The sequence below is a fragment of the Panthera leo genome, chromosome B1, assembly GCF_018350215.1.
Source record: "Panthera leo isolate Ple1 chromosome B1, P.leo_Ple1_pat1.1, whole genome shotgun sequence".
NCBI lineage: Eukaryota > Metazoa > Chordata > Mammalia > Carnivora > Felidae > Panthera > Panthera leo.
Window position 1 is genome coordinate 149268461 of NC_056682.1, and position 16628 is coordinate 149285088.

The 16628-nt window shown below is 35.6% G+C and overlaps 1 protein-coding gene across 1 annotated transcript in view; it reads left to right on the plus strand.

Annotated features, from left to right (window-relative positions):
• The first annotated feature begins 4322 nt into the window (after positions 1-4322).
• The window catches only part of LOC122218498 (transmembrane protease serine 11F), a 48359-nt gene continuing 36053 nt past the window's right edge, over positions 4323-16628 (plus strand). The window contains exons 1-4 of the mRNA XM_042936718.1: positions 4323-4381; positions 6304-6407; positions 7863-7968; positions 13988-14139. Of these exons, the coding sequence (XP_042792652.1) occupies positions 4323-4381; positions 6304-6407; positions 7863-7968; positions 13988-14139 (421 nt within the window). The remainder of the gene's footprint in view (positions 4382-6303; positions 6408-7862; positions 7969-13987; positions 14140-16628) is intronic.

Consider the following 16628-nt stretch of genomic DNA (forward strand, 5'->3'; position numbering starts at 1 on the left):
ATATAACACAGAATTCATATAGAAACCTCCTCTACTTGTTGAGCTTTAACCTAAATGAGGCATAAAAGAAACATGGCATGGGATCAAAATGTATGATGGTCTTAGTTTTTTTTTTGAGGTGACTTAATAGTCTCTTTGAAAAATGATTGAAGAATTATTACTCTTCATTCCTGTCCTTGGACCCCTACTAGAGCTATTTTTCTTTTTTGAGGCAAGAAAGTCTGACAAGAATACAGAAAAATATTCTACTGGAGTTAGAACCAAAATTAAATTAACATACTGTAAGGGAGGAAAGACATTGGATTCAATTATACCTGACAAAACACTGTGTTCTTTTTTAAATAAAAATTAGCAAGCTAATGGCAGTTTAATAATAGCAAGCTCATTTATAGCATTCACGGCACTTTACATATAGAATTTCATTTTATTTCCATAAAACTTATGAAGTAGATACTCTCACATCCATTTTGCTAATAAAAACAAAACAAAACAAAACCGAAGCACAAAAAAGTTAAGTATCTTCTGTAACGTCACACAGCTGATAAGCATTAATGTGGGATATAAAGCAAATAGCTGGACTCCAGAGGGTGCTTCTGAACACTATACCATATCTCAACTCAAATCACTCAAAACAAACTTTATGCCTTTTAAGTAACCATAGAGCAGACCATAATGAAAGGCCATTGTTGGGGATTTAATTTCACTGTACCTTATATCCATGGCTAAACACTAGAGAGAAATGGTCTAAGTCTATGGATATTTGTTTCACAGGTATCTTTGTGCATTCAAAACTGCATTTATTTATTTATTTATTTATTTATTTTTGTGTGTGTAAAGTAATTCTGTCTATCTATTTATTTAGATTGTATTTTTTTAAGTATTGTATTTTTTTATTATTTTTTGTCATCTCCTTAACATAACCACTTCCGTTATTGCTTTTAGTGTTTTTCTTTTTAATATAATTTATTGTCAAGTTGGCAAACATACAGTGTATAAAGTGTGCTCTTGGTTTTGGGGGTAGATTCCTGTGGTTCATCACTTACGTACCACACCCATTGCTCATCCCAACAAGTTCCTTCCTCAATGCCCATCACCTATTTCCCATCTCCCCCGTGCTCCCATCAACCCTAAGTTTGTTCTCTGTATTTAAGAGTTTCTTATGGTTTGCCTCCCTCTCTCTTTTTTTGTAACTATTTTTTCCCCTTCCCTTCCCCCAATGGTCTTCTGTTAAGTTTCTCAACTTCCACATATGAGTGAAAACATATGATATCTGTCTTTCTCTGACTGATTGATTTCACTCAGCATAATACCTTCCAGTTCTATCCACGTTGCTGCAAATGGCAGGATTTCATTCTTTCTCATTGCCAAGTAGTATTCCATTGTATATATAAACCACATCTTCTTTATCCATTCATCAGTTGATGGACATTTAGGCTCTTTCCATAATTTGGCTATCGTTGAAAGTGCTGCTATAAATATTGGCGTCCATGTACTCCTATGATTCACTCCTGTATCCCTTGGATAAATTCCTAGCACTGCTATTGCTGGGTCATAAGGTAATTCTATTTTTAAGTTTTTGAAGAACATCCACACTGTTTACCAGAGTGGCTGCACCAGTTTGCATTCCCACCAACAGTGCAAGAGTGTTCCCGTTTCTCCACATCCTCGCCAGCATCTGTTGTTTCCTGAGCTGTTAATTTTAGCAACTCTGACTGGTGTGAGGTGGTACCTCACTGTGGTTTTGATTTGTATTTCCCTGATGATGAGTGATGTTGAGTATCTTTTCATGTGTCTGTTGGCCATCTGGATGTGGATGGACTGCAGACTTGAAACTGCATTTAAAGTGAATATCGTGTCAAGTAAAAATTGCTGCGGCTGAGGTAAGAGAGAGGTTTTTTCTTGCTTTCTCCTCTAGGGTTTTGATGGTTTCCTGTCCAAAGGCAAGGGAATTAAAAGCAAAAATGAACTATTGGGACCTCATGAAGATAAAAAGCTTCTGCACTGCAAAGGAAACAATCAACAAAACTAAAAGGCAACCAACGGAATGGGAAAAGATATTTGCAAATGACATATCAGACAAAGGGCTAGTATCCAAAATCTATAAATAACTCACCAAACTCCACACCAAAAAACAAATAATCCAGTGAAGAAATGGGCAGAAGACATGAATAGACACTTTCCCAAAGAAGACATCCGGATGGCCAATGGGCACATGAAAAGATGCTCAATGTCACTCCTCATCAGGGAAATACAGATCAAAATCACACTCAGATACCACCTCACGCCAGTCAGAGTGGCTAAAATGAACAAATCAGGAGACTATAGATGGTGGAGAGGATGTGGAGAAATGGGAACCCTCTTGCACTGTTGGTGGGAATGCAAACTGGTGCAGCCGCTCTGGAAAACAGTGTGGAGGTTCCTCAAAAGATTAAAAATATATCTACCCTATGACCCAGCAATAGCACTGCTAGGAATTTACCCAAGGGATACCGGAGTGCTGATGCATAGGGGCACTTGTACCCCAATGTTTATAGCAGTGCTTTCAATGATAGCCAAATTATGGAAAGAGCCTAAATGTCCATCAACTGATGAATGGATAAAGAACTTGTGGTCTATATACACAATAGAATACTACTTGGCAATGAGAATGACATCTGGCCTTTTGTAGCAACGTGGATGGAACTGGAGAGTGTTATGTTAAGTGAAATAAGTCATACAAAGAAAGACAGATGCCATATATTTTCACTCTTATGTGGATCCCGAGAAACTTAACAGAAGACCATGGGGGAGGGGAAGGAAAAAAAATTAGAGAGGGAGGGAGCCAAATCATAAGAGACTTAAAAACTGAGAATAAACTGAAGGTTGATGGGAGATGGGAGGGAGTGGAAAGTGGGTGATGGGCATTGAGGAGGGCACCTGTTGGGATGAGCACTGGGTGTTGTATGGGAACCAATTTGACAATAAATTGATGGGAGATGGGAGGGAGGGGAAAGTGGGTGATGGGCATTGAGGAGGGTACCTGTTGGGATGAGCACTGGGTGTTGTATGGAAACCAATTTGACAATAAATTTCATAAAAAAAACTTGACCCCCCCAAAAAAAATGAATATTGTATTTGTTTTCTGTTGCTGTTTCTCTCCATTAACATGTGTGCATCACTACGTGTGTGTTTTAGGGGAGGTTGTTAACCTCAGTTAACCCATGTTATTAAAGAGGTATTACTAATCACAGGCATTACCAGAAATGAAGGCTTTTTGGCAAGAAGTAGAGAGAATTGTTTCCAAACAGAATATCTAATGTGTATCTGTGCTTCAGGTTGAATACAAATACGTTAAGACATGTGTAAGACATAAAAAGAATTTTCCCTTGGGGCTGCTGCTGTGAGAACACCTGATTAGCAAATAAATTATGCTGCACATTGAGGAGTGTACATCATTTATCTTAAGCTGGTTTATTCACATTTCTTTAGTACCAAGGATAATCAGATATTTAAATTCTCATTCTGATGGCACCAGCTATCTGATGGATTCACTTCATCCACTTCAAATTAATTGTACAGAGTCTCTTTATAACATTTTAATGGCATTAAGAACAAACACAGAAATATGCCCAATGAGGAAGTTATGTGAGAGTGATCAAAAAGTTTTGAATAATATTGGTCATACTCTGTTAAAGGATGTTTATATAATCATTACAAAGTAACTTCTCTTTTGTGCATAAACCCTTAGCCAACTCTTTCTCATTCCCTTGTGTTACTAAGTCAAACTAACCTTATTCAACATAAACTCTTGGCTCTGTTTCTAATTTTGAAAGGCATCATTTAGTTGGTTGATTTGAAATCAAAGGCAAAGCCTTAAATTCTTAGTGAAAAAAAAAAAGCATACTTACAAAGTTCTCTGGGACCTGTGCTTTCATCATTTATATTCATCTAATATATAGTTCCTGTTGATATTTTTATAATTCTTTTTTTTAATGTTTATTTATTTTTGAGAGAGAGACAGAGACAGAGTGCAGGCAAGGGAGAGACAGAGAGAAATGGAGACACAGATTCTGACGCAGGCTCCAGGCTCTGAGCTGTCAGCACACAGCCTGATGCGGGGCTTGAACCCATGAGCTGTGAGATCAGGACCTGAGCTGAAGTGGGCAGACGCTTAACTGACTGAGCCACCCAGGCACCCCAATATTTTCTTTAATTCTTGAAAGTTGTTTGGGAAATGTTTTCTCAACATGTCTTTCCCAGGCAGTAAAGAGCTTTAACCCTTTGGTTTGGCCCACAGGTGGAAGAAATTGACATGCTCACCTGATTTTAATTTATGTGACACTATGGGGATAGGTTTGTTAGTCAGCAAATACCCAGTGCTTATAATGGTGCTGGACAAACAGTAGGTGCTCAATAAGAAACTGTTGAATAAATTACATGTGGCAGAAGGATTAGATCCATTTTATATGAACCTAAGGAAAGATAACTAGTGTAATAGATGTAAACTTTAGGAATGCATTCCTTAAAACCATTGTAAGGTTATTTAAAGGTAAAAGGAGCTTCCTCAAAGAATTAGGAAGGAAGGGTTTTAAGAACGGGTTGGAAAACATTATAGTGGTGACATAATAAAAGAGAGTTTAGCATTGGTGATTGAAGTGGATTAATAATGTTACATTTAACCATGAATTTTGAGAAACTATATGTGTTCTTTGATAAAATCAAGAAAGGGGTCTTCATATCCCTACCCCCATACTTGCAGATACATTTGTATCTGCAACCAGTTTCATAGGAAGCAGGTCCCTTTATCAAGACTCTCTCTCGAGATCCCAGCTTTTCCTACCTCTTCTGAGGTCCTACGACAGAGAGGGAATAAAGGACTCACGTCTGTGTCTACCACCTGCCTGCTGATTGCTTAAAGGTCAAAGCCGGCTCCAGTTCAGGAGTTTCCTATGATGAAAAGATTTTATAGAGGTACCCCTTGAAAAGGTTCTCCTTGGGTGTACGACAGGCAAAGGCTGCGAATTGAATGTGAGGAAAGTGATTAGGGGCTGTGTGACAGATCAGGCTACAGTGGGTTCCATCTTGGGGCATCTTCAGGATTATGCTAAAGAGTTTGTACATCAGTGTGAAAGTCAGCAGTTCATTCTTGTGAATGTGTCTCAGTGAGGAGATTACATACTAGTAGAGTTCTATATATCCTCTCTGTTCCAGAACAGCTCTGTTTTAAATCAGTGTTCTACGGTAGAGTTCCATGTAAGCATTAATTTGAGAAAAGCTTTCTCACCCCCTTGGACATGTTTCTTTTCCCTGCTTAGGGTAAATACCTTGGAATCCTCCTTAACTCTCTCACATTCTGCATCAATTCATCAACAAAGTCTGTCAGCAAGGCCTGCAAAATATATTCTGAATCCAACAATATATTCTGATCTTCTCACTGCTCACATTCTAGTCCAAGCCACCATCGTCTCCAGCCTGAACTTCTGCAGTGGTCCCCTAACCAGTTTTCCTGCTTTTACCCTTCACGCTACCCCCTCCCTCCACCACAATGTGTTCTCTACAGAGTGATCCTTTTGAAAAGACCCTTACATTCCACCAATCAAAACTCCATAATGCTTTCCTTTCTCACTCAGAATAACATATAGGAGTCCTTATGGTGGCTTGCTAGGTTATGATCTGCTGTGTGACTCTCTCTGACCTCGTCTTCTCTTCTGCTTGCTCACTGCACACTGGCCACATTGACCTTCTCACTCTTCGGCCAACACATCACATCTGCCCCCACTTCAGGACACTCATACTTCTCTGTTCCCTTTGCTTGTAGTACTTTCCCCTCAGACAGCTGCACAACTCCATCCTTCACTTTGTTCATGTCTGCTTGGATGTCATCTTTGCAGAGAAGTCTCCTCTGATTGCCTTAATCCCACCTACCTCCATTCATTCTTTCTGTTACCTGACATTTTACATTTATATATAGATTATGTGTTGTTCACTGCCTTTCTTCCTCACCAGGAGACATGAGGGCAAAGAATATACCTTCAGTGCTACTATATCCCTACTACTAAAATAGTGCCTGAAACAAATAGACAATGAACATATGCTGACAGGATGAAGTCAAAGCATATTAATGGTATGCTTGGCAATCATAATAACTGTAAGATCTTTTCCATGCAGGAATTGTGATCATTCTAATGCAAATTTTGTAGTTATCCAGAAAATAAAAGATTTTGAAGAGCCTGATATATTTTTGAGGGACACATGAAAACTATAGCTATGTTACCCATATGTGTAAGAATTAAATTAAATTACTAAATATTGTTGTTCTTGTAGCTGCTTTCATAGAGATGGAGCTGACCTTGATAATATTATATCATGGGAGAAGGTGGCCTTTGAGTGCTTAGAAGATGGCAATCATGATTTTGAAAATAAGCTAGGTATAAGGGGGACAGATCTCATGTTGGATCTAAAAATCATAGGTCTAAAAGAATTTTTTTAAAAGCATTTTTGGAAAGCACATGAAATTCTTATCAGCAATATCCTAGCATATCCTATATGCTTTTATGTTACATTGCATTATGTAAATAGGATTTAATAGGATTAACATACCGGTATCCCTGCAATGTACAGAACTATTCCACACTACAATAAAGGAACAGGTTGCTATCCATTTTCTGCCCAGTCTGCAACTTTGCCCTTTTCCATTACCTGCCAAACCAGTCAATTTTATGACTAACTCATACTTGAAATCCCCCCAGGTTCTCATCACTTTGCTAGCTCTTTATGCTACTATAGTCACTTATTATCATCACATTTTTAGAGTATGCTTTCATGTGTCTTTTGAAAAAAACCAGGGGCATTTCTTGCTAGAGTCCCTTGATTTGTGTTCCTAGTCTTTAAAATTCTTATCAAGTCTGAAGCAAATTTTGCCTCATCATGAATATATCAGTGTCGTTACTACTTAGATGACTGAATTTATTTATTGTAATTTTTTTTACTCAAGTATAGTTGACATACGATGTTACAGTAATTTAAGGTGTGTAATAGAGTGATTCAACTTCTCTATACATCATGCTATGCTCACCACAAGTGTAGCTACCATCTGTCACATACAGCACTATTACAACAGTATCATTGACTATATTCCCTATATTCCTTTTATTCCCATGACTTTTTAATTCCATAACTGGAAGACTGTATTTCCCACTCCCCTCACCCATTTTGCCCCCACCCTTCTCCCCTGTGGTAACCATCAGCTTATTCTCTGTATTTATAGGCCTGATTCTGCTTGTAGTTTCTTTGTTTATTGATTTGTTTTGTTCTTTAGATTCTACATATGAGTGAAATAATATGGTATTTGTCTTCCTCAGTCTGATGTATTTCATTCAGCATAATATGCATTAGTTCCATTCATGCTGTCACAAATGGCACGACCTCATTCTTTTTTATGGCTGCATAATATTCTATTTTACACACATACACACACACACACACACACACACACACACCCCATATCTTCCTTATCTACTAATTATATATCTTATAAGAGTTTAATATCCAAGATAGACAAAGAATTTCTACAACTCAACACCACAAAACCCGAAATTTGATTAAAAAATGGGCAGAGAACCTGAATAGACATTCTTCCAAAGACATACAGATTGCCAAAGACACACGAAAGATGCTCAACATCACTAATTATCGGGGAAATGCAAATCAAAACTACAATGGTATATCACCTTATGTCTGTTTTCTTTTGTTGATTTTATCAATTTTCATTTGAGTGATATCATTTATTGGTGAGTTTTCTTTGATTTCCAAATAAAGTCTGTGGTCATATTCCTGTTTAAAAAGGTGCTTTTATAATAATGAGAAGTTGTTCTGCTTGCAAGCAAGGAGTAAACAGGAGCAGGATGTATTTAACCCATATCACATGCTGGAGAGCTCCTTTGATCCATCAAGGTCCTGCTCAACTGTCATGTCTGAGATGTCTTTCCTGTATGCCTCTCTATCCCTTTCCCAAACACCTTTATTATTCAATCTTCCATGTTTACTTATCACTGTACTTGGTAAATCTATTATTTTTCCTATGACACTATATTCATTTTATTATTTTATATCTTTCTACTCTACCATAAGCCTCTTGAATATATGCTGGAATATATTAGGCACATAATAAGTTTCTTAAATAGAATTGAATTAAGTATAACAAAAGGACATATAGCGGTTCCACTGGCCAGATCATGAATCATGTATCTGGGTTCCAAATTCAGTAGTAGCAGAACTTTGTCTAGAGGTAAACACTTGACATATTTCACATCAATAAACTAATTGTCATATTATTATGGTAATGTGATAATATAGTGTTGGGATCTTTTACCATGAACTCAATAATCGCATAGTAAGACTATAGGAGAAAAAAAAAGTATTGAAGAAACTTCTAGTCTGTGTGGAGTTCAGAGAAAGTAGATAATACCCACATTTACAAAGCACAAACCAAGCTTTGCCTCAGCATCTACAAATAAAATACTATAGTATAAATAATACAGATATTTTAATTATATCTCTATTAGTTATTATTAAATGCCTATTATATATATATGACCTGAAAAGAGTATAATTAGTAATTAGCTCAGAGAAGCTGAGAATTAGTCTATCAATGCTAACACTAATACCAACACCAATGCTAAACCAAGAAATAATTATTCAACAATAGCATAAATGTTTTCCAGTGATATAAACTTAGAAAATCAAACAAACACGCACACACACACATGCACATACACGCACACACACGCACACACACACAACTATAATAGGAAGTTTAGAAATGGGAAAAGCAATGCCAGTATATTTCAGTAATGAAATATGGTGAATTAACTAAAATGCCAATTTTATAACTGAATTAACTATAACAGATTAAAGTTTAAAAAGAGGCAGGGTACTGTACCAAAACACATGCTATTGAGGGTCTCAAATTAGTGGTTTAAGTCCTATCAAGCAAAATGACAGGCAGAAGATAAATCCTAAATATGAATTTAAAAATTAACCTTTTTGCCACCTGACTCTTTATTCCATCTAGATAATATCTAGTAGTTATGTTTGCTGAGTAAGAAAGTTTTACTCTAGCTTGGGAATGTCTATCATGTGAGTATCCTCTGTGACTGGTATAATCCCCCTGAACCATATAGGCTTATATATATTTCAATTAACTCTTTATTTTTCTTATTTATTTATTTATTTATTTATTTATTTATTTATTTAATTTTTTTGAGATAGTGTGTGTGTGAGTGGGGGGAGGCAGAGGAAGAAAGAGAGAGAGAGAGAGAGAGAGAATGAGAGAGACAGAGAGAGAGAGAGAGAGACAGAGAGAGAGAGACAGAGAGAGAGAGAGAGAGAGAGAGAGAGAGAATCTTAAGTAGGCTCCATGCCAGTGTGGAGCCTTATACGGGACCCAATCTCATGACTGTGAGATCATGACCTGAGCCGAAATCAAGAATCAGACCAACTCTGAACCGACTGAGCCACCCAGCTAGCTGCCCCTAACTCTTTAAAAGGATACAAATGGATTAATTTTGAGAATTCTGGAATAAGAGTAATTTAGGCATGAATAGGCTATTTTCATTTTCATGACTTATTTCTAATTCATTATTCCTGAATCTGGTAAAAAATACTATAATTTTTCCATATTTCATGGATTTTGAACAGCTTTGTTCCAATGATTCTCATATTAAGATCTATAACCTAAAGATATATGGGACTGAGATCTGAAGGACTGAGAGATATCTTAATCATACAATAATCTCCCCCATTGTGCCTAACATAGAAGAAAAATACACATGCTATTTAATGCACAAAGATATGCTTCTTTCTGCATACTTCTACTTACACTACACTAGTTAGAATCTGAATAATTTTGTTATAAATGCCTCCATTTTAAGAAAAGTTCTGGAAAAGAAACTGGGGAAAAGCAACTCAATTTCAATTGCTTAAATAAATTTTCTAAAAGTGCATGACTGAACTCTGGTAAGCATCATATGGCCAACAGTCAGCCATCTTTGCTACAGTAATCATAGAGCTTATTACAACTAGTTTTTGAGAGAGGCAAGCTTTCAAACTTATTTATTTAGGTATGATTACAGCACTTGTCACCAAAGAATCTGCCTCTAAAAGAGGACATAACTCTGAACTTAATTGCTAATCTAAACAAATGGCATTTTGGAGGACAGGTTATGTTTGCTCTTTTCATCAGAGCATTTGTGAGGCTGTCTGCAGAGAAAGGCATAGACTGAACTTTTTTACAGACATCTTTTTGGTCTGGGATACTGTAGTTAGTCAGCTATATCTACCTGAGTTAAATCATAAGAATGAAATAGCTAGGCGCTGGGGCAGGTGAGTTCCTGGGAACCTTTAAGAGCTATTCTCAGTTTGCTACAAATCTGTGAGTCTGGTGGAGGCGAACCTTGCTAGTTTTCAAAGCTTGATCTTTTTGTACTGTTTTCAATCCTAGCAAAGCCATAAAATGCTTCCTCATTTTACAGGTGAGAAGACTGAGCTTCAGAATTTAACTAACTTGCTATTATGAGCAAAACCAGGATTAAATCCAGTTTATCTGGGTTTATGTCCATCATAAAAAAAGTAGTTACCCCTTTGGAGCATGTACCAACATTTTCCATTTAACTTTAAAAAATTTGCTTCAATGGAGGAATATATTTGAGTTGTATTTTCCTTCTCCACTTAGATATTTCCCAATTTTAATTTTAATTTCATTTTAACATGAAGAAAATAAAACAAGGCAAAACAAACAACCCTCCTTCTCAAAAATGAAGGGAACAAAGGCTTAATTCTCTTTGAAATAAATACAATACAAAGTCCCATAAAAAGGTTAAAAGGTTCCATTTAGCATCAGACTCATATTCCGATTTAAAGAAATAATTGTCATGTACAAATCAGAATAAACATATAGGAAAATACAAAGGGATTTGAAATGTCATCAAAATAAAACAATCTTTTTCAAAGTTTGAACCTGTTACGTATTTTAAAATATCTTTCTAACTTTTCATAGCCAAATTCTAGTTATTGCATACTTAAGACTTGGATGCATTTTGTTTTGCTTACTATGCCCAGCACAAACATTTTACAACAGACTAGCCAACAAATTTACAAATTTTTTTGAATGCTTTGTTGGGTTTTATAACCTTATTTTCCCAATTAGGCTAAAGACTACTTCCTTTATACGTAGCTGGTATCTGCATAATGTTTCTGCCAGCTCTACCTCAAAACATGGAAATGAGTATTTGGTAAAACTTACTTCAACTTCTGTGAGACAAAAGTCAACATCTCAGTTACATCAGACTGAGAATAACTGATCACCAGACTAAATTCGTTTTAAAATTAAATACGGCCATGATTCAAAAAATCTTCTTCACAATGATGCAATATTATCATGGCTTAATATATGGCTATAATCCCCACAAATTTGACAGAATTTGTTTTTGGCCATTTCTTGCATCTTGAAGGGGTCAGGTACAACAAAGCAAATTGATAAAACTTAGGAAAAAAGAAAGTGAGAAAAACCTCAGCAACCAAAATATCCACAAAATAAATAATCAAGAATTTTTAATGTCAAAGATCTTGTATATGGAAACTTCAATTATGGGTGAGGAAGAAGGTATTGCACATGGGGATATTAATCATTTTTTTATTCTGGGTCTGTGGTGCCAACTTTAACATTGGCTTTTATTAGAGGCATGCAAACAGGTATCGGTGACACAACTAAAATAAAATGAGTCAAACAGAAAAGGGCATAAAATAAGGACTTTCCATTTGGCTCAGAACCAAGTGTAAGGACAGCACATTGTTCATTACTAACAACATTGATGTCTCAATTGAAATCACTGTCTCTTCCTTTAATCTTTCTCATCTTGCCAGGAGACACAATCATTTACCTAAACATTAAAACAAGGGAGCCATTAATTAATGGCTTATCCCACAGCTAAGCATTCAGCCAGCAAAAGTCAAGAATTGACTAAATCCATCTCCTCCTCTCCATCCCACTGCTCCAGCCTTGGCTCAGGTCCTCACCATCTTTCTCCAGGACCTTCAAAATAACCTTTAAACTAGTCTTTCTCTCTGCACTCTTGCTCTAATCCCCATCCTGTTATTATCTTAAATTCTCAGTCTGATTAAAACTTTTATTGGCTCCCCATCTTCAGCAGAGTCAATTTCAAACTTTTTACTTTGGGTTACGGGACTCCTCATGAGCTGATCAGCCCGCCAACCTTAGCATATCCTCTTTCTAGTACAGCAGTGCTGAGAAACATGAAACCATGAACATACTTTGGAGACCATAATAAGTTCTTTGAGGACAAAAGCACGTATATATATTTTCAATCCCAGTACTAATTACATCAGTACCATCACCCCCCACCCCTTGCTTATTTGAGACTTCACTTTCTGTGATTTCAGTTACCTGTGGTCAACCTAAAGCAGATAATCCTCCTTCTGACTTGTTAGAAAGTCAGTAGCCTAACGCTAGTCCCAATGCTTATGTCATTCATCTCACATCATCACAAGAAGGGTGAGCACAGTACAGTAAGATATTTTGAAAGAGAGACATTTGCATAACTTTTATTACAATAGCTTGTTACAATCACTCTATTTTATTATCAGAGATTGCTGTCAATCTCCTACTATGCCTTATTTATAAATTATACTTTATCATACTTATGTATGTATAGGGAAAAACATAGGGTTTGATACTATTCACAATTCCAGTCATCCACTGGGGGTTTCAGAACATATCCCTATTCACACTCAAAATTTAATCGTGTCACCTTCTTGATGAAATCTCCTGACACAGTCCTCCAAAAAGTTAATTGTTTTCTCTTCTTGCACAAAATTTTATTCTGGTACATTTCATGCTATATATTAATTACTTGTTTCCACATTGGTATCCTCTTTTAAAGAGTGAACGTCCTAAAGGCAAAGAGCGTATCTTAAAATCTTCATATCTCTAGGGATCTAGAACTGTTTCTGAAACATTTTTGTCATGTGGTAGGTACTATTCTAAGAACTTTCTATATCTCATTCAATGAATAAAGTTTGTAATAAATATTGTTAGATAAAGTTAAAAATATAAAAACTTGGGGCACCTGGGTGCCTCAGCTGGTTAAGTGTCTGACTTCAGCTCAGGTCATGATATCAGGGTCTGTAGTTTTGAGCCCCATATCAGGCTCTGTGCTGACAGCACTCTCAAAAATAAATAAACATTAAAAAATTTTAAAAATATATAAAAACATAAAAATATCTCACTTGCAAGATATTAAACTTTGAATGCTATTCAGGGATTTGGAAAATAAATAAATGCCAACTTTCAAGTTAGAGAAAGATAATTTCAATGGCTTAAGATATTTTGAGTGGGGAAATAGTGCATGAGTAGAGACAGGTAAAAGTCAAGTGGAAATAAACATTCTTCCTGGGAACTGGAGTCTTATCAAGAAGAACTCACAATTGGTGATTTCATTGGGAGGTGCTAATGATATTCAAAGAACCATGATCAGGTCTTTTAAAGCAGTGTTGCCGCTTTTAAAACAAATCATTAAAAAGTATTAATATTATTTTTTTATTTTTAATCAAGCAGAACTGATGAGATTATTATATAACTGTTGCTAGAAACTTCTTATTAAAATGTTGAAATGTTATTTATAAATTATCTTTTTATTAAGTGAGTCTTTGCACTTCCCCAAATTTCAAATTGCCAGTATGTCAGACAAAATGCAGTGAGAAAATATTCTCACTTGAATGACAACATTGGTAGAACTTTAACCAAAATTTATGCTGTGATTCGGGTATTGGGAGAGGGTATGCAAATTAAAGCCTTGTCTTCTTTTCAAGATCCAAGTATCCTACTTTTTAGCAGTATAAAGGATTTTCTTAGAGGAACATAACAAATGGACATAAAGTAGAACCATAATGACTTTTTAAATTGTTTTACTGTTTCTCTCTGTTTTCACAGACCAGTTGAGTTTTCAGAAGTTGATTACCCACAAGTTGAATATCAAAGAAGACAACAATTTTGGGATCCTATACGTCTAGCTCTTTTCACATTGGCAATTGTAGCAATCATAGGAATTGCAATTGGTATCGTTACTCATTTTGTTGTTGAGGGTAAGTATCCAGGTCACATTTTTATTGCCTAAGTGCTCTATGACTTAATATCTTGAAATTCTCTGTTGTATAAAAAAATGCTATTTGCATGATATTAAAATTTTAATTACTAATTTCTTATTGACGTTAAGTTATTGTTTGTTCCATTATTGAGTTCAGGGTTACATATTTCCAGCCAGTGAAGCTTGCAATATACCTTATCACATGGATAGACATCTAAAAGCAATAGTTTTAAAATGAGAAAGAAGAATGAAAGCTTAATCTTTAGAATAGATACAAATCACATCGTGTGCTGAGTTTAATATGTTTTCGTTTTTCAAAAACAATATATTAATGAGTTCCCCAAGCAAAGATGATAAGAGAAAAGTTACCTAAAAAAGAATCTTTAATGGGCTAAAAATCAAACATTATCTTTGAAGGAAAAAGAGATTGTTTCATGACTGGAGGAAGAAAGGAAAACTCAATTTTGCATGATGTGCAAAAATGGATAATACTAATTAAACCAATGACAGTCAACCAATATTCATTTACCTTTACTTTGGCATGTGTATTTATAAACACATGTGACTGAGTCACTGACTAAAATTCTCCAGAATCATATGACTCACAACAATAAAGTCACACTTGAAAGATCAGGAAGTGATGAAATATTGTCAAACATGCTAAGTTTACCTTCCTACCCACTTTATTGGGGGATTGAAGATATCAATTTTTTTGACTTTCATGAAATAAAAAGGATAAACAAAATTGTCCTCTGTAATTATGTCTTTCTTGTTAATATATCCCCAGGTCAAAAAGGAGTAAAGTAGTTCTGTGTGTAAAATGTCCTCCATCCCCAATACTGCAGGTGTTCAAAAAAGAAAAAAAAAATGAAGGGATAATAAAAATAATGGCATTATAGTGTTTTTAAAATGTCATAGAGGTTGTCCTAGGCGGAATGATGCCTCCCTTCCCACTTTGGTTACCCATGTCTTAATCTTTGGACCCTGGGATGTTATCTTATATGGCAAAAAATACTTTACAGATGTGATTAAGTTAAGGTTTCTGAGAAAGGAAAGTTACTCTGGATTTTCTAGATGGGTCCTAAATGTAACTCCAAGGTTTTTATAAAAGGGAGGCAAGCAAGTTAAAGAAGGAAGAAGGCTATGTGATGACAGAAGCAGGGGCAAAAAGGAATAATGTGATATGGAACCACAAGCCAAGGAATGAGGATAGCCTCTGGAAGCTGAAAAGGCAAGGAAAAAGATTCTCCCCTTACAGCCTCCGGAAGGAACCAGCTCTGAAAACAGGACTTGACTGTAGTCCTATAAAACTCACTTCAGACTTTTAACCTCCAGAACAGTAAAATAATAAATTTGTGTTGTTTTAAGCCTCCGAATTTGTGGTTATTTGTGACAGCAGCAACAGGAAACTAATACAGAGGTTAATACTCAAGAATTTCAGAAATCTATTACATGGAACTTCCCTGCAGTTAATTGAAAGCTGCATCATTATAGATGGAAATTTAGTAAAACAAAAGGGAAGATAGTCTGTGACAAAGGATTAATGAATCCAAGGAATAAGATAGAGGTAATAACATATACATTTCAAAAGATAAGATGATAGACACATTTCAAAAAAGTAATATACATATTTTTATAGCATAAAGAAATAAAAATGAAATGAAATCACAGTATAGTGACCAGGATAACACCAAGAAGAAAAAGTATCTAAAAAATAATAATTTTAAAGAGTGAAAACAAATGGATCTAAAAGGCAGGAAAATAAAAATGAAATATATGAAATAATCAAAACAGAAGTAAGGATTTTAGCATACTTGATAAAATTTACATCACTAGGATTGAAGTATATTTGAGGAAGCTATTTTTATCCTAGGGATCTCAATAATTATGAATGATTAGCTTTCACTGTATTATCATTCTGATGAATTATCTACTCCCTAACATATGGGAAATTTTCAAATAAGGATTATAAAATAATTCAGTGACTTGTAGAATATGAATGGTTTGTCAGTGCCCTCCAATTAAATATCGCCAAAATTACAGTTGCATTTGAACAAGGTGGGTTTATTCTTGTAGCAGAGGAGAACATACACCATGGGGGACCATGAGGCGGTCAGAGACTGTTGGAAACGGTGTATTAAATGATTTAGGGAGGGTTCAAGGAAGTAGGATGCATCCTTCATTGGATGCTGTCAGAGAGCTGGAATAATGCTGTAATTTGGTATCTTAATAAATCTTACCTGAACGACAACAGCAATGAAGTGGGGCTAACGCTGTTAACTGTTGGAGAAAGAGCACTCATTTATAATAGCCAGAATAAGGGAATGTTTTGCCTGGTTTGATTATTTGTTTGAACAGTGTTTTTGTCTGAGCTCAGATATATCTATAGATGATCTCATTTTTGTCATCACCTATATTGTCACAGAGTGGCCTTGTCTAATGTTGATGTTCTACAAAATTGTAACAGAATACCAAGGCCTAGGCGAT